The 23,121-nt window shown below is 32.5% G+C and overlaps 3 protein-coding genes across 5 annotated transcripts; 2 read left to right on the forward strand and 1 right to left on the reverse strand.

Annotated features, from left to right (window-relative positions):
- Positions 1 to 535: 535 nt before the first annotated feature.
- On the reverse strand, positions 536 to 4,917 carry LOC114369897 (fructose-1,6-bisphosphatase, cytosolic). Of its 3 annotated transcripts, XM_028327171.1 has the most exons (12): positions 4,738 to 4,917; positions 4,281 to 4,328; positions 4,048 to 4,122; positions 3,839 to 3,900; positions 3,516 to 3,582; positions 3,221 to 3,334; positions 2,852 to 2,938; positions 2,117 to 2,187; positions 1,966 to 2,031; positions 1,715 to 1,801; positions 1,516 to 1,591; positions 536 to 817 (listed from the first exon to the last, which is right to left on the reverse strand). In XM_028327171.1, the coding sequence occupies exons 1-12, from the start codon at positions 4,894 to 4,896 to the stop codon at positions 713 to 715; spliced, it is 1,017 nt and encodes a 338-aa protein (XP_028182972.1). In that variant the 5' UTR covers positions 4,897 to 4,917; the 3' UTR covers positions 536 to 712. The 3 variants fall into 3 exon arrangements, with proteins under 3 accessions (XP_028182972.1, XP_028182974.1, XP_028182973.1); XM_028327173.1 differs by lacking the exon at positions 3,839 to 3,900 and having other exon boundaries at positions 4,738 to 4,811; XM_028327172.1 differs by lacking the exon at positions 4,738 to 4,917 and having other exon boundaries at positions 4,223 to 4,308.
- A 2,810-nt stretch (positions 4,918 to 7,727) lies between these two features.
- On the forward strand, positions 7,728 to 18,345 carry LOC114369531 (ubiquitin carboxyl-terminal hydrolase MINDY-3-like). Its single transcript, XM_028326762.1, has 7 exons — positions 7,728 to 8,557; positions 9,734 to 9,812; positions 11,631 to 11,776; positions 14,789 to 14,912; positions 15,070 to 15,255; positions 16,961 to 17,032; positions 17,153 to 18,345. Exons 1-7 carry the CDS (start codon positions 8,151 to 8,153, stop codon positions 17,975 to 17,977), a joined length of 1,839 nt encoding a protein of 612 aa, XP_028182563.1. The 5' UTR covers positions 7,728 to 8,150; the 3' UTR covers positions 17,978 to 18,345.
- A 1,564-nt stretch (positions 18,346 to 19,909) lies between these two features.
- On the forward strand, positions 19,910 to 21,799 carry LOC114372507 (protein WHAT'S THIS FACTOR 1 homolog, chloroplastic). The gene has a single exon (XM_028330093.1). It carries the CDS (start codon positions 19,944 to 19,946, stop codon positions 21,183 to 21,185), a length of 1,242 nt encoding a protein of 413 aa, XP_028185894.1. The 5' UTR covers positions 19,910 to 19,943; the 3' UTR covers positions 21,186 to 21,799.
- The last annotated feature ends 1,322 nt before the right edge of the window (positions 21,800 to 23,121 follow it).

The following is a 23,121-nucleotide window of genomic DNA, read 5'->3' on the forward strand; positions in this document are numbered from 1 at the left end:
ATATAGTTGAGAGGAAATTTTTTACTGAGCAGCCAGACTTTTTAACAAAAATTATTCAACAAATATAAGAGCGGAACCATCAAATAAGGTTAAGGGGGCAAAATTATAAATTTACATACACTCTACTCATCAACAAAAAATATTAGAGGGGAACGATTTATTTTTTTCTTGTACATATTAAAAGGCTTTTGTTAGTAGGGGGCAGCCACCCCTATAGGATAATGCCTGGTTTCGGATCTGAGCAAATATCATTCTGACAAAAAAAAAAAAAAAAACTCAACAAATAGGTATATATCTTACCCATTTGTATATTAAAACCCCTACAAAATGTGAGTTTATTATCCGAAGACTAAAAAGAATAATTTGTAAAATTTAGTAACTAAGAAAAAATACCTCTCAAATTCTATTACTAAAACAGGAATTAAGTCAAAAATAAAAATGTTATGAATGCAGAAAAAAATGTAAAAACAATAAAATAAGTATTTATACATAAATAAAATAATAAGATTATAATAATTAATATTATAAAACTATCTACATAAATTATTTGTTATTAAAATTTAAAATATTTAGATATAACTAATGAAATAATTTTTCTAAAGCACAAAACATTAACAAGTTTTCTTAACATATACATGACCATGTATGTGTGTAACAATTAGATAACAATTGCTTGTAAGTAGCGAAAGACAAAGAATGCTTTCTTCCAGCTTCATTCCTCAGCAGCGTAAAGAGCCTTGATTTCCTCGACATCCTCATAGCTACCAAGGAATATGGGAGATCGCTCGTGCAACTTCTTTGGAACCAAATCAAGTGCCTGTTGACATAGCTAGATTCATCACTTTCACTGGCATATGATGCATTTATAATATTCTAATTAAAATCATTATGGATTCTCTTATTTTTCTTAATGTTAATAGAGGAGAAAAAGAAACACAAATTTTCTGGTGCTCAAAGTATCATTGATAATGAAGGGGTTTGCCAATTATGTTAAAGGTAGTGTCTTTGAAAGACTCTGGTCGTCTATGTCTCTCTCTTGCTTGTCTAAAGGAAGTGATGTGTTTTGGTGAGAAAAAATTTAGTTCAATTGGGTCTCAAGGATTCATTAGTGTCAATGTATGTCTCTAAGATTTTCTCATAACATATAAAAATACTTATATTATATATCAATAAAAGTATGAATAAAGTCCTCACATTTAAGAGTAAAACTTAAACACATGTTCTTATGAGAGATAAATATGATTTTTATTAATTGAATCAATATTTATTGACTACGTTTGAATGAAAGAAAATAAAATAAAAAGGACGAAAAAAATATGATAAGTGATATTTTTTTGTTTGATTAAAAATTAATAAATAAATTTATTTTTAAAAAAATATTTTCTTTCTTACTTTCTATTTTCTCTTTAATTTGAATTTCAAAATTTCCTATTCATTTTTTCATCTCAAACAAGGGTTGAGAGAAATTTAGTCTAAACTAATTTTTTGTTTTTCGCCCTGTTTTTGGTAAATTACCCTTTGGTTGCCAGTGAAAGCCTGTCCTCCTGCTTGTTCCATCAAGAATGACATTGGGAAGACTTCATAGAGTACACTGCACCAATCAAAGTAGATCCATAATTATGTATTCACTTCATTCAGTAACCTTAAATAAATAGTATATCAAGGTTGGATATGCTACTCTGGAAAAATAAGGCAGAGATTGAAATTGTCATACCGAAGTTTTCCATTTGGACTCTTTTTATCAGCCGGATACAGAAAAATACCTCCATAAAGCAATGTGCGGTGAACATCAGCTACCATGCTGTTAAAGTTACAGGAATCATAGACAGAGTACTGTCATAAATTAAACATATATTTTGTTGAAGGTGACCAAACATTTGACTCGGCCATTCAGTAGTCAAATTCAGGTACACAATATGTTTATGATGATAATGCAAGGGCAAGTTATCTACAAATTATCTATACCTTCCAATATATCTTAGGGACTTTGGTGATGAACCATCTCTTGGATACTTGCAGTTCTCCACATACCTGAACAGAAGTAGGAAAGGAAATCAAAGTGTCACAAACTGCATTATCGTGCCCGAAACATTTTAACTATTGGATTTATACATACTTGGTAGTAGGGTCATCCCAGTTTTTAGCATTTCCTTCATTCACTGAATAGATCTTGCCTTTCTTTGGAATCTGAAAGGTGAACCACAGATCAAGCAATTAATATATCACTCAAATAAGCTACAGATGGTTTCAATAAGATCATGCGTGCCCTTAACCCGTGAACTCTGTGAAGATCCTCTCACTTAAGTTCTCATTAACAGATGGACAACTATTAATTGAACGAACATTGCTACTTTTGGTGGCGGATCTAGGACTTTAAGTTAGGAGGAATATTTATTTAAAAAATAAAATTAATAATTATTATCTTAAAAGAAGGGGAAAATTAAGTGCATGGGTTTTAAATATACAAAATTAGGGGATAGAATATACATATTAAAGATATTTAAGTGTGGATCCGCCACTGGTGCTTTGACAATAAAAAGTCGATACTCGATAAGATATTTTGTATAACATGGATGTGTCCTTAGATTTTTAATTCCAAAGGGTTAAAATGGGCAGTTCTCTTTCAGCAAAAGATATTTAGAGATTTTTCAAGGAGATAAAATTCTGTCTATTGTCTATAAGTAGTCAATAATAAATACTGATCAAATACTTGCTCAAGAAAAAAGAAGTAAGCAGTTGGGTGAGATTTTAGTTTGAAAAAATGTGACTTTTTTAACTGTTAAGTCGCCAGGCCAGAGCATTTACAGAGAGAATAACAATTTACTATGAACGATGGGTAGATTAATAATACCTTGATGTCAGGGTGAGTTAGAATGAATTCCCCAAGAGATGGATCAAGGGTGAAACCATTAACACCACTTCCAGTGCTTAACACAAGCTGTAAAGTATCCCAAATTAGTAATTATAATACACTTTAATTTTAGAATGAATTCAAAGAAAACTTAAACTCAGTCCACAGGTGCACAGAAAACAAACAAATAAATATTCATACTGAAAAAATGTATTAGCATGTATCATTAGTAAAAATTGATCAGTAACTTGTACTCCCCTTTAAAATTTATCATAATCAGAGGGAAAAGATGACTAAAAGAAGAAGGAAAAATCTGTTTTAAGAGAAAAAGACAAAGAGAGTTTTAAACAAGGACTTAATTTATCATACCGTGCAAGAGCTTCCATACATACAATAACCAGCTGCCAACATGTTCTTCCCGGGTTGCAAAACATCTTCAATGGTTGGTTCATGGTCTTCTTTTATCAAATAAATCCCAAAGATCTAAATGGAAGACAACACACTCAAATTGACAACCGCAATATATTATATTCAATCTGCAATATTATCAATTAATCCCTTCTCTGTGTCTGGTATACTAATATTGCGGGAGAATTCAATGGAAAGAGAAAAACACATGGAATATGCATTTCAAGAAGGATATATGGAGGAGGAGGGACCATACTGTGCCAATTGAAACACCACAATCAATGTTAGAAGAACCATCCAGCGGGTCAAAAACAACACAGTATCTGCACAATCAGAAAATTTCGTACAAATTGATTAGACTTGGCAAAACCAAGGTTAAATAAACACCAAGGGCATGTTCGTTTGCAGGAAAAGAGGACAGAAAATGAGTAAAATGAACAGTAAAATGAGGTAAAACATATTCTTTTATTCTATTTTAATTCAAAACTTTCATCTCAATTCACTTTCATTCTATGCCATTCGACTCTAGCAAACGGACCCTATGGAAGAAATACTACTAAGCTATAGATAGGTAACAACTTTCCACGCTTAGAAGCTTCCACAAATGTTGCTTCCTCATCTTCTTCAGACACCAAGATGCACTGGAAAAATATATCTCACCATCATCAACAAAAGCACATACTATATATTATATATTATATACCTTTAGTTTTCAATTAGACGCTTACAAAAAAAAAAAAAAAACCCTTAGTTTTCAAGACACACCAAATCACATATTGATGACTTACTGTTCGTCCACTGCTGACCAAAGCCTTGATAAAGACATCATTGGAAAGGACATCCAGTTTCTTTTGCTCTTCGCCCTTTATTCCAGTTAAGAAACAAATTGAATAAAAATGAACACCGAAATAAGAAAAACTAATCAAGGAGGATCAAATCATCATACATTATTTAGAAAGTTACCATGCTGGAATTTGTATGCATGATGCAGGTTACTAAGATTTATTTATCAACCACTTGCCTGAACATTTGTCTCTCCTGCAAGTCCAATAAGCTTAGCAAGACCCGCCTGTGCATGCGTACGTAATCAATTGTTATAATCAAAGATTTTACACCTAGTATTAAATCGATTCATAAAAAATAAAATAAAAAAAAATCTTGAGCATGTATGTGTTAAAATTCAATCTAAAAGCAATTGTGTGTTTTCAGGTAATAATATAATTTTTTTTTAGAATATTTATTTCATGAAATCGTATTAGAGCGACGTAATCTAGATCCTAGAGTTCAATTTTGCATTTTCTACCAGTCCAATACAAAAAATGAAATTTAAAAATACGGTAGACGGTGGTTAGAGGTGACAAAATGAAGACCCTGGTCCAGTGAGGGCATATGATAGATAGAAATGATGCTGTTTTATAATTGAAAAGGGGTTTTGGTGCGTGCATGCATGCATGTGAGGGAAGAGAGAAGATGGATACCTTGTTAACAGCAGAGCAGAGGAACTTGCAACCGAGAACAATGTGACTGAGCAAGATTGAGAAATCGCCACGAGACTCAGGGTGGTTGGATTGTTGGTTCAGCACGAAGCGGGTGATGGTCATCAAGTCCGTGCGTTGAGCATCGGCACTGTGATCCATTTCTTCACGCACTTATCTCTCAACGCACAACAATAAATAATATCTTCAATTCGATACATGACACGTGGAAGGCTAAGGGAGACCGAGGGACCTCGTGCTCATGACGGCGCGCGGATAACGATTTTTGTCATCTTCTTCCTGCCTTGCCTCATACAATCAGCCCATGCAATATTTCAGCTACAAGCTTTATTATTATATTATATGTGGATGCATCTTTTCCTTCTCCTAATTTCTTTCCTTCAACTTTAAACCTTACAAAATTCTCCCTTTTATCCACATTCAATATATTCTCAGCCTCTTTTTTTTTTTTTCTTTTTAATTTAACTTGTGTACACCTTGTATATGATGAAAGATAACTACTCTTTTTTCTCTCTCTCTCTCTAAATACATATCCACTCGTTCCAACTTAATTAATAATTAGGAGATTTAAATATGTAATTGTGTTAAATAAAATTTTGGTATTATTCATAATAATTTACAGTGGTGACCCTAAATTCTGTCAAGGTAAGTGATTATTCAATTTTTTTTTATAAGGATGCCCTTTTTTTTACTTAATCTATATAAGTATTAAAATTTAATTTTATATGATGTTATAATGCAGCAATGCTAATGTATGCTTGAGGAAATGCTCTGTTCCGTTAGACTGTAAAATATAAAGGGGAAAATTTAGGAACATAAAAAAATGTTGAAAATTCTTTAAAATGTGATAGTTCATGATCTTGATGAAATTTTATTTGAAGAATTAAAAGTTTTTATTTTAAGATAAAAACTAAACGTTATTAGAGAGATATTTTTTTTATTTTAAAATGTGATATTTTTTTATTGACATATAAAAGTAGGAAAAATCTCAATTGATATTTTGTTATATACAAATATAAATTTTGAAATATAAAAAATCTCAATTGATATAGAACGAATTTCATATAAGCCGATTAAACAATAAATTAAAGATAAGAATCAACAACGTTATTTAATTGATTTCACTATATTTCATTTAATACTAGAGTTACACTAATGAGTTTAATTACATTAACTGCACCTGTATTGAAACTAAAGTTGTGAAGTGTGCTTCTGAAACATATATTGTTTCATTTTAAAAATTATTTGTAAATATATAAAATGTTGATGAATCTCATAACTAATTAGTTAAACTCCATTTGAAAGTCTCCAGCTAACACTAATAATATTAATCCCATGGCCATGGGGTCACTCTTCATGAATTGTAATGTACATGCCGCTTCTCTCGTTATCATTTGCTTCCTTTTCACTAATTAGTGCTACATTTTGTCACTGTAACATAACTATCACAAATATAATGACCCTCCTTAGCTGCCAGCCAATGACCCATCTTCGTAAACAAACTTCTCAATTAATTTTATTTCAATGAAAAAGATACTAGTAGCTTCTCAGTACTTGAAAAATGAATAACCAATTAAATGGTGAATTAAATATGGAGTCACTTTTTTTTTTGCCTAATTTTAAAATATTTCCAATTAATTGAATAAATAATCATTCTAAAATTAGATAGTCTTTTAATTAATAATCAATACTCGCGTGTTTGTGTTTTCTAATTAGAAGAGATTAAAAAAATCTTCCGCAGTGTGTTTGCATAAGTTTTTGGAAGAGGGAAAAAAACCTTATGCATTCACTAAATGTGCATTTCACTGTTCGATTTTTATGTTTCTTTAAAAATGTCATATTTTATTTATAATTTGAGCTTCCACTTAATTTTTTAAAAATATTTATATAATACACGAAGTATTTATTAACAGTATATTAAAATTTAAAATGATGGAATAATTTATAAGAAAAATTAAAATCGTATGTCAATAATAAAACACACACACATATATATATATATATATATATATATATATATATATATATATATATATATATATATATATAGGGTTACTTATTGGTGGTTAGTAATTTTATGTGTTACATGAATTTTTAAACATAAGTAATAATAGATTAAAATTTTAAAAACATTTAAAGTTATCAAATATACACATTTAATATATATAATTTTTTAAAATATATATTATAATAAAAATGCTTAGACTATTTTGACAAAATAATTATAAAAAATGCTTGTTTAAAAATACATTATCAAAAAGTGATTTTTGGACTTTAATTCAACCCTACAAAGACTTATAAGAATTACTCATTATCTAGATGGTTTATCTTAATATTATCATGTGTGACTTCAATTTATCTTATTTTTTTTTATAGTTATTGGTTATATGAGATTTTTTCAACACATTTCTCTATCTAGTGACTATATACATTATTAATTTTTAACAAAAAACGAGTAATTCTAAAAGGGTTACTCATGAATTTTTAAACATAAGTAATAATAGATTAAAATTTTAAAAACATTTAAAGTTATAAAATATGCACATTTAATATATATAATTTTTTAAAATATATATTATAATAAAAATGCTTAGACTATTTTGACAAAATAATTATAAAAAATGCTTGTTTAAAAATATATTATCAAAAAGTGAATTTTGGACTTTAATTCAACCCTACAAAGACTTGTAAGAATTATTCATTACTTAAATGATTTATCTTATTTTTTTGGTAGCTATTGGTTATATGAGATTTTTTCAACACATTCCTCTATTTAGTGATTACATATATTATTAATTTTTAACAAAAACGAGGAATAAAATTATAGATAGGATTCTTATTTTTTAAGAAAAATAAAATAAAAAAGCAATAACTAATTTTATTTTCTTCTTCTTATTATTATTTCTTCCCTTTTCTCAACGGAAAAAGCATAAGCGCTTTTTGTTTCCTCTCCGTTAAAGGAAAGTATCGCCGGTGGCTTGCGCAATCAAATTCACAATGTTTCATTTCCCGCACTACCCTCATTTTTCACTGAAATTACTCACTCTACAGCTGCGTTGAACCTTTAACTGAGGGTTCTCACGGTCATTTCGTAGATAACACCACTACAAAGATTTCATCCTCATTCATCCTCACACGACACCGTTTTCACTCACTCCACGCCACCGTCGTGGCTCCACCCCCGCCAAAATCACCCTCCCAATTCCATTTCCACTTTTGCCCCTCCCCGGCGCTCCCAATTCCCAATTCGCCCCAATCTCAGTTCGATTTCGCAGAACACTGGATTCCAGAAGCTCGGTTCTTGATCGCCAAGAAACGGAGCCCTAAAAATAATTCTTTTAGGGTTTCTCTGTCTCTGTGTGGTTTTGGCACTAAAACTTTTGATCCGTTTGAGAATGGGGGATCGAGGAGAAGACGAGGATTTGCAAATGGCGATTCGGATGAGCATGCAGCGTGGGACGCCGGAGCCGAAGCGCAGCAAGCCGCTTGACGCCGTCGCCGGGGCGGTTTCGGGGTCGCCAGAGGAGTCTCCGGAGTACAAGACCCGGCGACGGGAGCTCATGGCGGCGGCGGCCGAGAAGCGTATGGCGGCAGCGGCGAGGGTTTCGCCTTCTCCGTCACCGTCGCCATCACCGGTGAAAAAGGGCGGTGAATTGGGGAGGAGTGAGGAAGATTCGCGTTTGAAGAGTGTGAATTTGAGTAAGGAGCTTTCTGCGGAAGAAGCTAATCAATTGTTTGGTATGGTGTTTGGGAATGAAGTTTCTAAGGGCATTCTTGCACAGTGGAGCAACCAGGGAATTCGGTATTTATAACTTATAAAATTTACCTTAAGTGTATGTATATGACTATATGTTGCCAAGTGTAAGATTAACAGACACAAACTCTTTAACATGTCCATGCATTGAAGCCTCTGTTGTATGCTTTATTTTTCAAGATGATGTTGTAATTGATACCTTTGTCCATGCTTTATTTTTCTTATTTGATGTTCCAGTGCACATTCCTGCTTCCCCTAGTATTCCAGCTGTCTGTGTTTCTTGTTTCTGTGATTGGAGTCTGAGTCATTATGGCATGTGATCTTGGACTTAATGTGCATTCGTTGTAGTCTAATATCATGCTGTTTTTGTTTTTTCTGAATCAGGATATGCATATTTGTTTTATATTTTTTTATCATGAATTGAGTTCAGTCCAAATTGTTACTCATAGTGCCATACAGTCTTGAAAAGTCCCATGACTTCACGCATGTTTGGGATCGCGGAACATTAATAAAAAAAATCATGTTCCATCCCACGTTGAACCCAAAGCAACAAATAGTTGCTTCTACCTTTTCATGGTATCACCATGATCTTGTGGGGTTGAAATGAACAAAGTTCCTGTTAAAACAACTGAAAAAAAAAACCAAACTAAAATAGAATGCAACATTGCTATTGAACATAGTCATTTTTGCATGAAGTAGAGTAGCAAAATTCTGTTATACAAAGTGATTATGCTCACTTAATGCCACACTCCTTAATTTAATAGCAAAAGTCATACATGTGTTGTCCTTAATACTATGTGTTAGTTATTTGGAGACTTTTTATTTTTATTTTTGAGATTCTGTGGAGGTCTGTTTAATAGTATAATGTATTGGCATAAGCTTTGTATCTTGTCCTGTAATCGATGACCAACTTTTCTTATTTAGCAACTTTTGCTTCTGTGCATCATGTCACTAGAACCTTTCTGCTGTGAAAATAATGCTATGCTGCACATTTTCCATTTGTGAAGCATAATTTATGAATGGATTAATTTCATTCACTTAAAAACCATCATTATAAAGGAAGTCATGAACACGTATTTTCAACTCTTCGTCTGCATGTTATGTTTTTGAACATATTGTCCTTTTCTTCAAGATGTTTTGAGTTATTTGTTTCTTATACTTTTAAATTTGAATAAGATTGTCTACTTTCTTTTTATCGCTAATACTACCAAAACTTTGCTATAGGTTTAGCTCTGATCCTGTAACATCAATGGGCCTAGTGCAGCATGAAGGCGGTCCCTGTGGCGTTTTGGCAGCTATACAAGTAATGGCTACTTTTTCAATATTTCTTATGAACTTGAGGCATGCTGTCCATTTTCCAAAATCACTTAAAAGGTCCCTATTTCAAAAAAATGCAAAATGGTACTTATTTGCTTATTTGAAAGTTTTAAAAATTTCAAGCTTTCACAAAATACATAGTGTCATGACAAAAGAAATCTAAAATACTTAAGTTTCTACAAATTACAATTGTCGTCTATGCATTTGCATACTTTGAAAATGTTCTATGATTTTGTTTACTGTCAATACTATAAAAACTAAAAGGATAAAGTAATAAGATTAGTATCAATTTATTTTCTTTTTTATTTCTTATATTTTTTACATTCATTTTTTAAAATATATGTATGAGGGGCAATACCTATTTTTTATGGGGGTAATTTTCTTTATCACACATATACAGATAAAAAAAATCTTGTGGGGGAAATTGCCCCCGCACCCTATAATGTGGATCCGCCAGTGGTTCTGGGTCACTGTTGCCTGCTGCACTCATTTCAGTAAAAATACTGAAAAAATGCATCCCACCATGGCTCAAATGAACCCACAACCTGCAGTAGGGATGAGCATGCAGCAAATGTAATATTTATTCTATATATACGTATTTAATCAAACTCTATATTAACAAAAATGACACCCAATATGATTCAAACCCAAGACCTACAATAGGCACAAACGATCTCTACCACTAAGCTAGAGATATTAGTTTATATATATTAACAAATGTAATATTTATAATATACACTATATAAATTATATATAATTATTTATAACACTGTACCGGGTCATGTGGTTCAATTAGTGGCCCAATGGTTCAACTAATGACCCAGTGATCTTGTGCCTTGACCGGGTCAATCACGGGTTCTGTTTTTAAAACTATGCTTATTTGGTTGTGATAATTTATTTCACTCAAAATACAGACCTTCTGGATGGCAAGCCCAACAATATTTACCATAACAAGGGCTAAACTATTGAGACTGCTTTCCATGGTTTTGGACTGTGAATTTAGAGTGAAACTGTAAGCACTTAAATGATTGCAACCTATAAAATATTAGCCACTGGCTGTATGGTACATGTATCCCGTGTTTTCTTTATATGATTTCCTGTGTATATGTTGCAAGTAAAATGATTTTATTGATGGCAATGGGGCAAGATGAGTGCAGGTAGCGCTTTCCCTCTGCTACATTTGTTTCCATTTATATTAGTGGGTATCCGTACAATGTATCAGGTATTTATTTATGGATATCCACACATATTTAGAACTTAAAATCCATGAAAAGGAAAAAAATAACATCATATAATATAACTTTATTTATTATTTTTTATAGTAAAATTGAATAGTATCGCAAACAGGACATCTAGTTTATTTATATATTTTGTATTTTGTAATAATCAATCTACATAAATATTTATTACTTGAATTTATATACACACATAAAATTATCACTATATGTTTTTTCATGTGAAAAAACATAATAAACAATAAAAATTAAATTTTATCTCATCTAACAGGAATTAGTAAATACTGAATAGGTATCCAATGGATATCCATCTCCCATTTTGTTGTGGGTAATCAGTGTTGGTACCCATGCGTGCAAGTTTCTTTGTCATCTGCTCATTCATTATTTTAACTTTTCCACTACAGTAATGTTGAATTTATGATTCAATGAATAAAATATGCTATAGATATGTCCATTTGTTATTTTTATTCTATTTATTTATTCTACTGAATACTGATACACAATATAATTTCCGAAAACATGTTTTTGTCCTTTGTTGATTTTGCTTATGTTTTTCTTTAACTTTTCAGGCATTTGTGCTTAAATACATTCTTTTCTTCAGTGATGAGTTGAAAGATGTGTCATGCATGTCACCGGAGGGTCTGGGTGCGTCATTTAAAAGTCAGTCTATTCCATCATATAATTTTTCTTCACTCACTGAAGGTGAAAAAGTAAGGTGATTAGCTTTTTCCTGATTAGTCATTTGTGTTTAGCTAGGTAAAGTTCATAATAAAAATATAAATTTTTAGAGTTCTATTTTTCTATGTTGTACTTTCTGGTGTACTGTGAACATGAATATTAATTTGATTCAATTAAGTATCCTTTTTCTCTACCTTTAATAGTGTTTTATATGTTTCCTTTTAATCAATTTCAATTTGGATTGAGTTCATTGTTAATTTTTTCCATTCCATGTGCAGTAAACAGTAGTGGTTGTTCATTTGACTGCATTAAGTTGAGTAAGGACTTAATATATTCGTCAAAGTCTTGTTCAGTGCCTGGATATGATAAAAAGTAATCAAGGGTTCCCACATTTTCATGAAAGGGTGTGGGTAAAGAAGTTAGTTCACAGGAGGAAGATTTGTTTAGGAACATGGAACATAGGCATACTTACAGTTGCAGGTAAATCAATGGAAATAGTAGACACCATATTAGGAGGATCAATTTTATCTGCCTGTAAAAAAAAATATGTGGGTCGGAGAAAAGGGTCAAGGAATTAGACACTTCAGGTTAAGTTGTGGTATTTGGGCAAAGGTTAAATCAAGAAATAATGTGGGTATAATTGTAGATAAGTATTGAAAGAATGAAGTTATAAATGTAAAAAGACTAGGAGATAGGTTCATAGCCGTAGTGTTTGTGGTGGAAAAGGGAGAGTTATAATACGATTACTACTTCTAGTAGGATTAGAAGAGTGTACAAAATGAAATTTTGGTAAATCTTAGAAGCTTTAGTCTAGAGAATACCATTAGGAGAAAATATTTTCTTGGAAGGGGATCTAAATGGTCATGTGGGCAGGGGGAGCACATTTACAGGATATGAGGGTTCACACGTGAATTATGGTCTAGGAGAAGCAAATGCAGAGGGAAAATCTACCGTTATTTTTTATTAGCTTATGGCTTTACAATAGCTGAAACTTGTTTAGGAAAGGGGAAGAGCATCTTATGACCTACAAAAGTTGGGTGGCATGCTCTGAAATTGTTTTTTTTTTTTTAATAAGGAAATCATATAGAAAACTTGCATGTTCATATCTAGGAGAGCTTGACTACCCATCACAATTTTGGTCATCATATAACTTGTAAGTAACAGTTGAGAAGAAAAGAAGGAAAAATTAAGATAGGATTTCGAGATCAAGTGGTGGAAATTGAAGGGCAAAGATACAAAGGAGCTTTTAGCAAAGAGTTCTAGAAGACGGGTGTTGGTATGCACAAGAAAATGCAAATATGTGTGAGAGTGAGACAAGATGGTCAAAAGGATTAGGAAGGTAGCAAAGGAGACTCTTGGTGAATCAAGAGGCTACGGACTTAAAGGTGAAAAATCTTGGTGGTGAAATACACATATGTAAGATAAAGTTAAGGATAAAAGGGAATGTTATAAAGCAAGGTTCTCATGTAAAAATGTTGAAAATTAAGAAAAGTATGTGATAGATAAGAATGATACCAAGAAGGTGGTTAGCAAGGAGAGTTAGAGCTTTTGATGGATTAAACAATTCCTTAGGCCTCAGATAGAGAGAGAAGTATTTATAGGCTTGCTAAAAGTAGAAGGGAAAAAATTAAGAATTTAGAGACTTGAATCAAGTGAAAAATGGATGAAGGATGAAGGTAAAGTCTTGGTAACAAAACTATATATCAGAGAAAGGTGGAAAAATTACTTTGACAATATACTTGATGAAAAGGACATGGAGTTTTACATTTTGTGTAGGATAAATACAAGGGATGAGGATTAAAATATTCAGTTTATCATAGAATTCAAGAGCCTAAGGCTAAACAAGCATTAAAGAGGATGAAAAATGGCAAAGCACTTGATTTACATAATATACCCATTGGTGTATGGAAGAGTCTAGGTGAGAAAAGTATTAGTTGGCTCACAATGTTGATTAATGAGATCTAAGAAAATTCCGGTCTAGGAATCATTTCCAATTTATAAATCATTGACCAAAGAAGTGATTAACAAAGGTTCAAAGAATGGTTAATCCTTAATGGTTAACTATATATTGACTTCATAAATCACTTGTCTGTTTAAGTTCCTAGACTAGATATATTTTTTCCATGTGTTAGAAACTTGTGTCTAGAGTTTTCCAGGGAGATGATAAAAACATAGAATGAAAGGAAAAATGATACTTTGGAAATGTTTATTGTGGTACATACAATGAACATAAGGAGAAGATTCTACCTCCAAGGAGTTTTCCCTTTCTGCAACAGAGCTAATGCTCAGTTTCCCAAATGATAACAATTCTTCTCTTCTGCCTTCTCCTGTTTAAAATAATTCCCTACGACCCTACCTTGACACTTTAACTGCCCAAATGAAGATTGACATTTGATGTGTCCGAATAAGTTTTCTTTTCCTTCTGTTTCATCAACTCGCCATGACCATGGTGATCAAACATTAGAGGCATACTTGGTTGTAGTTTTTTAAGTTATGTGTGCATTATTTGGTTGTTTTATTTATTTAATGTGGGATTTATTATAAATACCAGATCTTGGGTTTTTTTATGGGTTCATAAAAGTTTAACCTCTCTCTCTCTCTCTCTCTCTCTCTCTCTCTTATTGAATGGTGAAGATTTCAGGTTTTCTGGTTGTGGAGTTCATTTGCTTATTAGTATATGTCCATGCATATATTTAAATTTGCTTATTTCAGATTCTCCTATGCTCAGCGTTTTGAAGGGATTTCAGAGGATGAGGTACCTTGGTTATTGTACTGAATACTGATATCAGTTATTCATGTAGCATCTTGTTTGTGATAGATTGAATTGAATTTCCTATCTTGTTATTGTTGTCTTCTATTGTGATTCTTGTATGATATCCTTATCTGCTTAATCAATTCTTGTCCAATAAAATTCATGTCTATAAATTTTATTTCCTATCCAAATTCCAATATCCTTCTATGTTCTCCTCATATCTTTAATATTGGTAGGTGTATTCTTTCATGGTTTTTCATAGCTATGCTCATGATAAGTTGCATGATTTTGTGGCAGAGCCCTTGTAAGAAGTATGGGTGAAATTTTATTTTCATGCGGAAGTAATAGAAGGGCTGTGATTGCAACTTTGAGCATTTCCGAGAATGACATTCAGCGTTTTGAAGGGATTTCAGAAGTTGAGGTACCTTGGTTATTGTACAATATATTGATATTGGTTATTTGGGTAGCATCTTGTTGGCAATAGATTGAATTGAATTTCTATCTTGTTATTGTTGTCTTGTACTGTGTTTCTCCTATGATATCCTTATCTGCTGAATCAAGTCTTGTCCAATGAACAGGTTGTTACAAAATCACTTCAAGGTCTTTCCATTGAATCTGCCTTGGATCTGCAAAAAGTTCTTAGAGTTGAAACATGCACATCACAAACAACTGCTTTGCAAAGGCTTGAAGCAAATCTTCCCCTTTTCCAAAGTCGAATGGGAGCATTGCTTTTCCTAATCTCTGCTTTACTTTCTCGAGGACTGGTATGTTTGCCTGCTTCAAGCTCTGCTATTTACTTCAGTTGCATTTTACAGTCTCTGAATTCACTGTCTTTCAAAGCAAGAGATATTGGGCTATTTCTTTCCCTCTATTTTCTTTTGCTGAAAATATGTTTACGCATTTTTTCCTACTATGAATGAACTACTCGTAGTACCCCTGGTACTTCCCCTTATATATATATATATATATATATATATAAATATTACTTTTGCCGATCAAAAAAAAAAAATGAATGAACTACTCGTGATTGAATATGCAATCTCTTTTTGTGTAAATAGTAGAATTTCGCTGGATGACTTGGATACTGTATTATTAAGTTGATTGTGTTTTGTACTTCTAATTGCTCCTATAGGAACTTTCATGTGATGGAAAATAGTTGTGTATGACTCTTTTAAGAACAAGCAACCCAAACAATTTAAAAACAATGGCAGCGTGATGTAATTCTTTTTTGTGTTTTGGTTGTCTAGGTCTTTCGGATTACTGAGTGCAATGTATTTGAAATATGAATGTTAGTCTTTTGACATTTCTTGGAAATTAGCAGGAGCCCAATGACAGCCTAGCTAACTTATGTATTGCTGTGCCTTAAATTGGCTTAAAAATATTTTGCAGGGTTCCTTGATGCCATTCCCCACCCCTGCCCCTGAACCCCATTTCATGCTCCTTAATTGTTCAGGACCTACACAAGGGTCCTGCGCTCCTGGAGCTACCTGCACCCAAAGTGGTGGTTAATGATTTTTCTAAAGGTCTTTCTTTCACGTTTCAGCTTCTCTTAAAAGATAATCTAAAAGATGTCCAGGTTTAATTCTCTGATTTGACTCTAGTCAAGAAATTGTTTCTGACAAGTCATCAAGCTAACAAGCTTGTAAGGATTCTACCGAAATCATTGTGATTGAAAGGAAAAGATAATAGAAAGTAAATATGATGCTAGGACAACAAATGGTTGTGATTTTGAGATGATTAAAACACTGGCTTCGTACTTCAATTTATTCTTTAGAACCAATAAGGAGACTGAGTATTTTAAAGTAAAAATACAGAGGACTTCCATATTTTGGAAACTTGAATGTTGAAACACCGTGGACATAGCATGGTCATGATGAATGGCATTGCTTTGGTAACATGTTCAAATTATAGGTACTGGGTGGAAAAGTGAAAAGAGACAATATACTTTATTTTACCAATAGGACTCTATATAATTGTTATATTGCGATAATAAATCACTAATGTTATTTTCCTATTTATACTAATATTCTAGATCAATTACTAGTGTGATACTATGAATTAATGCACACTTAAGCCCAATATCACTCCTAACATAAGACTAGTATCTTGGATGCCAAATTATTTTGGAAACTGGAAATGAAAAATAAACTGGATGACAATTTTTCTTTCAAAGGGCTTGCATGCTCAAGGATCATGATCAAGCTAGATCCTGGATTTGAACATTCATAGTTCATCCTAATCTCCTTTAAATTTTGATCTGATGTAGTAAGCCTTTACTGTTACTATTGTCTATGTCTTTAAACTTTTAGAAATTTTTGGGTCTGTCATTCTCTACGGTCATTAAATGTTTGTGAATAAAATGGTAAATTAGACCTGATAAATTCCAAGTGGTAACTGAATCTGCACAAATGGTTATTATGCCTTGAAAAATTCTCGGATTGATGTATGCAATATTTTGCTTTCCTCTAGGACTTGGTTCAAAGTGACAGGGATGATCCTAGCCTACCACTGGTTACTGCACCTTTTGGGCATGCCTCCCAGGTATATATGTACACTACAGATAATTGAAAAATGCTGCCATCCTTTTATCCAATGCTTATTGTAAACAATATTCTAGAACTAGAATATAAGATTGTTTTTTCTATGGATCTTGTGGTGCAGGAAATTGTGAACCTACTGCTCTGTGGGGAGGCTGTTCCTAATGTGTTTGATGGAAGGATGGATTTAGGTGGAGGAATGTTTGTGAAAGGTATATCCCGATATGTGGAAGTTGGATTTCTTACTCTATTAGAATCCCTGAATTTTTGCAAGGTTGGTCAGTTTCTGAAATCCCCAAAGTGGCCTATATGGGTTGTGGGGAGTGAATCCCATTACACAGTGTTGTTTGCTCTTGACCCCAGTGTCCAAAATGAGAATGAACTGGAAGGAAGGGAAACTCAGATTCGCAAAGCTTTTGATGCACAAGATCAGAGTGGAGGTGGTGGTTTCATTAGTGTGGAAGGGTTCCATCAAGTCCTCAGAGAAACAAATATCAAATTTCCACCAGAGAAGCTGGAACATCTTTGCTCTGCAGGGTTCATTGTATGGAGTGAATTCTGGCAAGTAATTTTGGATCTAGACAAAAGCTTGGGGGGTTTGAAGGATTCATCAGGATTGATGGGTAAGAAGGTTTTTGATCTTTACCATTTTAATGGGATTGCCAAATCGGATCTGAATGGAAGTCAAGTAAATTCTGGGGGCGAAACTCCACTGCAAAGACCCCGGCTCACAAAATTGAGAGTTTCAGTTCCCCCAAGGTGGACGCCTGAGGAATTTATGGCAGATGTGAAAGTTCCATCTGCTGCTAGTGCAAGTGAGTCTGCTGGGAAGGACAATGAAGTATCTAAACCAGAGCCTTCTAAGCATGCACCTTTGGTGGACTGCATAAGGACACGCTGGGCGCGTGCTGTCTGCAGCTGGTCAGGGGATCCTCCTAGTATAGTTTGAGAGGACATTATTTGGAGTCATTTGTGGTGGTTCTTACAAGTGTTTTTACAGGGAAAGCACTATTGGTTCAGCAAAGAGTAGATACAGTTTTTATGTAATTTGATGTGGTACCTCGAGGCACATGAACAGGGAGGGGTTCAGATCTCCAAGTTTTTATGTAATTTGATGTGGGGGGATATTATTAGTAATAAACGTGAAAACCTGTTCTTGTTTCTGAAATTGCTGTAATAGTAAAGCATCATTCTTGTTTCATAAAAATATTATCGCATCCTCTGTTGTGGAACATTTCATTCTCTTGTGATGAACGGCATCTTTATACCATGTATGGGACTATGCCAGTCACAATTTTCTGCACGAGTTTCTGAACATATTTTCCAGGGTTTAGGATTTGAAGTGTCCCAAACTGGAATTCAAGTATCTGTTTCCTGAGAAGCATTCTAATTAGTAGTTATCACGATAGTCACTTAAGATATGACTAATTTATAAAAAGTTATTTTTATATATATATTTAAATTAGATTAGATTAATGACACATCATGTTATAGTAGTGTTGCTATATCACATAAGTATTGTATTTTGTGTCTGTGCATCTTAACATGTCCCCTACTTTTATATGGTACGGGGATGGTCCCATGGGGACTTTTAACAAAAAAAAGTGTAATTTTTTTCATTTGGAGGCTGATTTTAAATTATTACTAAAATTGGATAAATCGTAAAAATTTTTACTACTTTATTTTTTTTTTACTTAGGACTTTGAAGTCAGAAGTTTAGTTTTTTTTTACTACTTTGAAGTTATATTTTTTTTACGTTTAAAATTATTTATTTTAGAATATTTTTTATTTACTTATATTTTCTTTTCTTTTGTTTTCAATTTTTAAAAAAATTGTAAATAATTTTATTTATTTAATTATAAAATAAATATTTTTAATTTTACTTGTTATGTTGTATATATTTTTTATATGATTTTATTCAATATGTTATATATTTTTTAATATTATTTTATTTAAAATATCATATATAATTTTTTAATATTGTTATATTTCATATATTTAAAATTTAGATAATTTTTTTAATAATTTTATTGAATTTGATTGGTTTTTTAAATGAAATAAAAAATTAACATAATGATATTTAATGCATTTTTAAATATTTATTTTATTTTAAATGCTTAAAATTTAAAATTTTAAAACAAATATTAAAATATTGTATTACTAATATTAAGTTATAATTTATGAAATAATATTACTTATTTTGTATAAAGGAATTTATTATTAACAACATCTAATAACTTAGTAATAAAAGTAGTTACTAAATTAAAAATAAGATAATATATTAATATAAAATGAATAATATAAGTTACAGAAAAATATAAAAAATAGAAATTATATTAATCGTTTTCTTGTTTGTATGAAAATTTATTATCATTATGTTAAAAATATATATAATTTTCATTTAAATGTGTTAGATTTTTTAAATTGAAATATTTTATATTATTTTTTTATTTATAAAATAAATTAAATTCAATAACATTATTAAAAATTATCTAAATTTTAAATATATAAATTAAATAAAACAATATTAAAAAATTATATAAAATATTTAAATAAAATAATATTAAAAATATATATAACATATTAAATAAAATCATATAAAAAATATATAAGATATTAAATAAAACTAATAAAAAGTAAAATTAAAAAAAATTATTTGATAATTAAATAAATAAAATTATTTATAATTTTTTTAAAAAGTTGAAGACAAAAAAAAATACAAGTAAATAGAAAATCCTAAAATAAAAAACTTTAAATGTAAAAAAAAAAAACTAAACTTACGATTTAAAGTTATAAGTAAAAGAAATTAAACCGAGGTCGTAATACCATTACGATTTACCTATTTTTATTTAAAATCAATTCCCACGTAAAAAACGGGGAAAAAAAATTGAGGGTTTTAGTAAAAGTTGCGTCGCATGGGGGTTGTAGAAGGAAGGGGGTTGGAAATGAGACAATGGCTTTTCCTCCGAAGATTCTCTCTGTGGTCGATGAAGAAGGAACCTGACTTAGAATCCGCACTCTCACGCAATCGCCGTTGGATAGTCAACAACCAAATCAAGAACATCATCCTCCGCTACCCCAACAACGAAATCCCCATCCATACCCTCCAGAACAAGTTCAAAACCCTAGATCTCCAAGGCAAAGCCCTTAACTGGCTCTCCAAGTACCCTTGCTGCTTCCAAATCCACGACAACCGCTGCCGCCTCACCAAGCGCATGATGAACCTCGTCGCAGAGGAACAGTCCCTCCTCGATTCCCTAGAGCCCCTCTTCGCTCGCATCTTAGCTAAACTCCTCATGCTATCCCTCACCAAGAGACTCACCGTCCTCAAAATCAACGAATTCAAACGTAGTTTCGGCTTCCCCGACGATTACATCCTCAGAATCGTCCCCAAATACCCTAATTTGTTCCGAATCGTCAACGAAAGCGGCAGGAGAAGCTCCATGGCCGTTGAGCTGCTGCATTGGGATCCCGACCTCGCCGTCTCCACCATCGAAGCATCGGCGAAGAAGCTCGGCACTCCGCCGCGGTTTTCGTGCTCTTTGCCGTCCAGTTGGGTGAAATCATGGGAGAGGTTTCACGAATTTGAGTCAATTCCGTACTTTTCGCCCTATTCGGAATCGAGAGGGTTGGTGGAGGGATCTAAGGAGATGGAGAAGAGGAATGTTGGTTTGGTGCATGAGTTGTTGTCATTGACTCTTTGGAAGAAGTTTTCAATTGTTAAGTTGGGACATTTTAGGAGGGAGTTTGTTTTGCCTGATAAATTGAATGTGTTGCTGCTCAAGCACCCTGGGATTTTCTATGTTTCAAATAAGTATCAGATTTACACTGTGCTTCTTAGAGAGGCCTATGTTGGGTCTCAGCTTGTGGATAAGGATCCTTTGGTGATTGTGAAGGACAAGTTTGGGGAGTTGATGCAGGAGGGGCTTCACGAGTACAATCAGCGGCGGTGCCAACTTAATGTTGAAAAGAGGAGGAAGAAAGGGGTTCCTTTGGTTAGTGTGGATGATGGTGCAAGGGGTAGAAGGAGAAGTCGCCAAGTTGTTGATGATGATGATGATGGTGGTGGTGGTGGAGATGGTAAGGTGGGTAGGTTGTTTGACCCTGAAGAAAGAAAACGGTTTTACAGAGTTCTTTTTGACGATGATGCTTCTTGAAATTCCACCCAAGTCTGTAGTTTAGATGTCAGCTCTGCCCTCCCCGTTTCTGAAAGATGATTGCATACTATATTACTTATTTATTAACTTTTTATTTGTTGGAGGTTTAGAGATGACAGTGGCAGATTAATGTGTGCAATCCAAGGTTTCTCAGGTTTTGTGCGTTGCCATATTTCTTATGTTTAAGGCGGGGTTATATATCTGGTGGTTGTTACTTGATTTGGCTCTTTATCTAATCTAACTCCTATGAAGAACAGGACAAGGTCCTGTATCTGAGCAATCCAATAATGAACTTTTTTTTTTTGGAAAGCAAAGATCAAGTCTTAATCTGAATTCTTTCTTGTATTAGTTTCTCATTATAAGAATTGTGAACTGCAATTGCCTATTTGTCAAAGTTTCTTTCCTTCATATTAAGTTCATATTTTCTGGGTTGTCCTTTGTCTTGCATCAGGTCTTGTAACCTAGGTGAAACTTGTTTGATATAAAATAGTGTTTAGTATCTTAATCATGACATGTATCAAAACAACAAAGGGGACAATGAGCAGATTGTTCTCTGCCTGAACAGGAAAGTTCCAATTTCGATTTTATTATGTGAACCTAGATTGTTATTGTTATGTGCTGTGCTTATCATTCTCTGCATTGTTATTGTTATCCTTTATGATTTTATATGTGAAATTTAATTAATCTACGAATAGATTTATGCCTATTTGGCTTTGAGCTTTAGCATCAAGCTAGATCTAGAACATGTGTCTCCATCTCCTCATCTCATCCAAAAATTTGAGCTGATCTTGTAAGGAAGGCTGCCCTTTTTTTAACGCTGTGAACTGCAATGGAGCTTAAGTTCCAAGTATGTGAAACTTCACACTTGTTTTTTTTGTTGGAGGGTAGGGACTATTATTTGACCTTTAGATGGTTAGTCTGTCACTTCGAAGTTCGAACAATGATTAGTTAGATATCATAAGTTTCCAACAATAATTGTGAATTTTCATTGGTTGTTAACTTGTTAATGTCGCTTTACAAATTGATCATGCTATTGCATACAAGGATTTGCTTTCTTCTAGTACATGGTTCAAACTGACTTGGATTACCATGAAAAATGCAGTTTTCCTTGTACTTGTTTCTCACATTTAAGAGTATATCCTTCTTTTCCCCCATTGAAGATTGTGGTGCAGGAAGTTGTAAACTTCTCTTGGGAATGCTGTCCCTAATGTGTTTGAATGGAGGATGAATTTAGGTGGAAGAATGTTTCTGAAAGGCACATCAAGATATGTGGAAGATAGATTTCTTGTTCAGTTAAAAACTTAAAATCCCTGAATTTCTCCATATATGAAATACTCAAAGTGGCCTATATGGGTTGTGAGCGGACATTGCGCTGTACTCTATGATTATTCAAAAATGAGAATGAACTGGAGAAAAAGGGAATCATAGATTGGAAATATTTTGATGAGCAAGATCATAGCAAAAGTGTGGAGGGTACACTTGCAGTAAACATATGAAAATCAGTCAAAGATTAGAAACCTCTTTAGACATATTAGTAAAATAAACAAACAAAAAATATTCAAAGGCACTATAACATGACAAACTAAATGCCTTCAATATGTTAATCACCAAATAAAAAATCATTTACCTGGAGATATAAGACTGATCTAATGGTAAAGGGAAAAGAAAAGTGGTTGCATGTTTAAATCCTTTTTTTTTTTTACAAAAATTAATAATATTAATAACTAACATTTACTAGTAAAAAATTCTCTTTAAAATAAAACATTCATGATAATACTTATGAGAAAAATATAAACATCAGTCCAAAACTCTTAAATAACTATATTAGAGTAATTCCTATGTAATTAGAAGTTTATTGATTTAAGTGATATTGAACTTGATTTTCTTCGAAAAGGTATTGAGTTTGACCTTTGTGAATGAAAAAAAATAATTGAGA

This window comes from Glycine soja, chromosome 10 (assembly GCF_004193775.1).
Source record: "Glycine soja cultivar W05 chromosome 10, ASM419377v2, whole genome shotgun sequence".
Lineage (NCBI taxonomy): Eukaryota > Viridiplantae > Streptophyta > Magnoliopsida > Fabales > Fabaceae > Glycine > Glycine soja.

Bases quoted from the DNA above. Each gene is read 5' to 3' on its own strand.
- LOC114369897 (XM_028327171.1), bottom strand. From the start codon at position 4,896: ATGGATCACAGTGCCGATGCTCAACGCACGGACTTGATGACCATCACC. The intron at 2,939-3,220 runs GTATGATAAATT...GATACTTTACAG, and splicing joins TGTATGGAAGCTCTTGCACG to CTTGTGTTAAGCACTGGAAG. The intron at 1,802-1,965 runs GTATAGATAATT...TAACTTTAACAG, and splicing joins TCCCTAAGATATATTGGAAG to CATGGTAGCTGATGTTCACC.
- LOC114369531 (XM_028326762.1), top strand. From the start codon at position 8,151: ATGGGGGATCGAGGAGAAGACGAGGATTTGCAAATGGCGATTCGGATG. The intron at 9,813-11,630 runs GTAATGGCTACT...TTAACTTTTCAG, and splicing joins GCGTTTTGGCAGCTATACAA to GCATTTGTGCTTAAATACAT. The intron at 11,777-14,788 runs GTGATTAGCTTT...ATTTTGTGGCAG, and splicing joins ACTGAAGGTGAAAAAGTAAG to AGCCCTTGTAAGAAGTATGG.
- LOC114372507 (XM_028330093.1), top strand. From the start codon at position 19,944: ATGGGGGTTGTAGAAGGAAGGGGGTTGGAAATGAGACAATGGCTTTTC.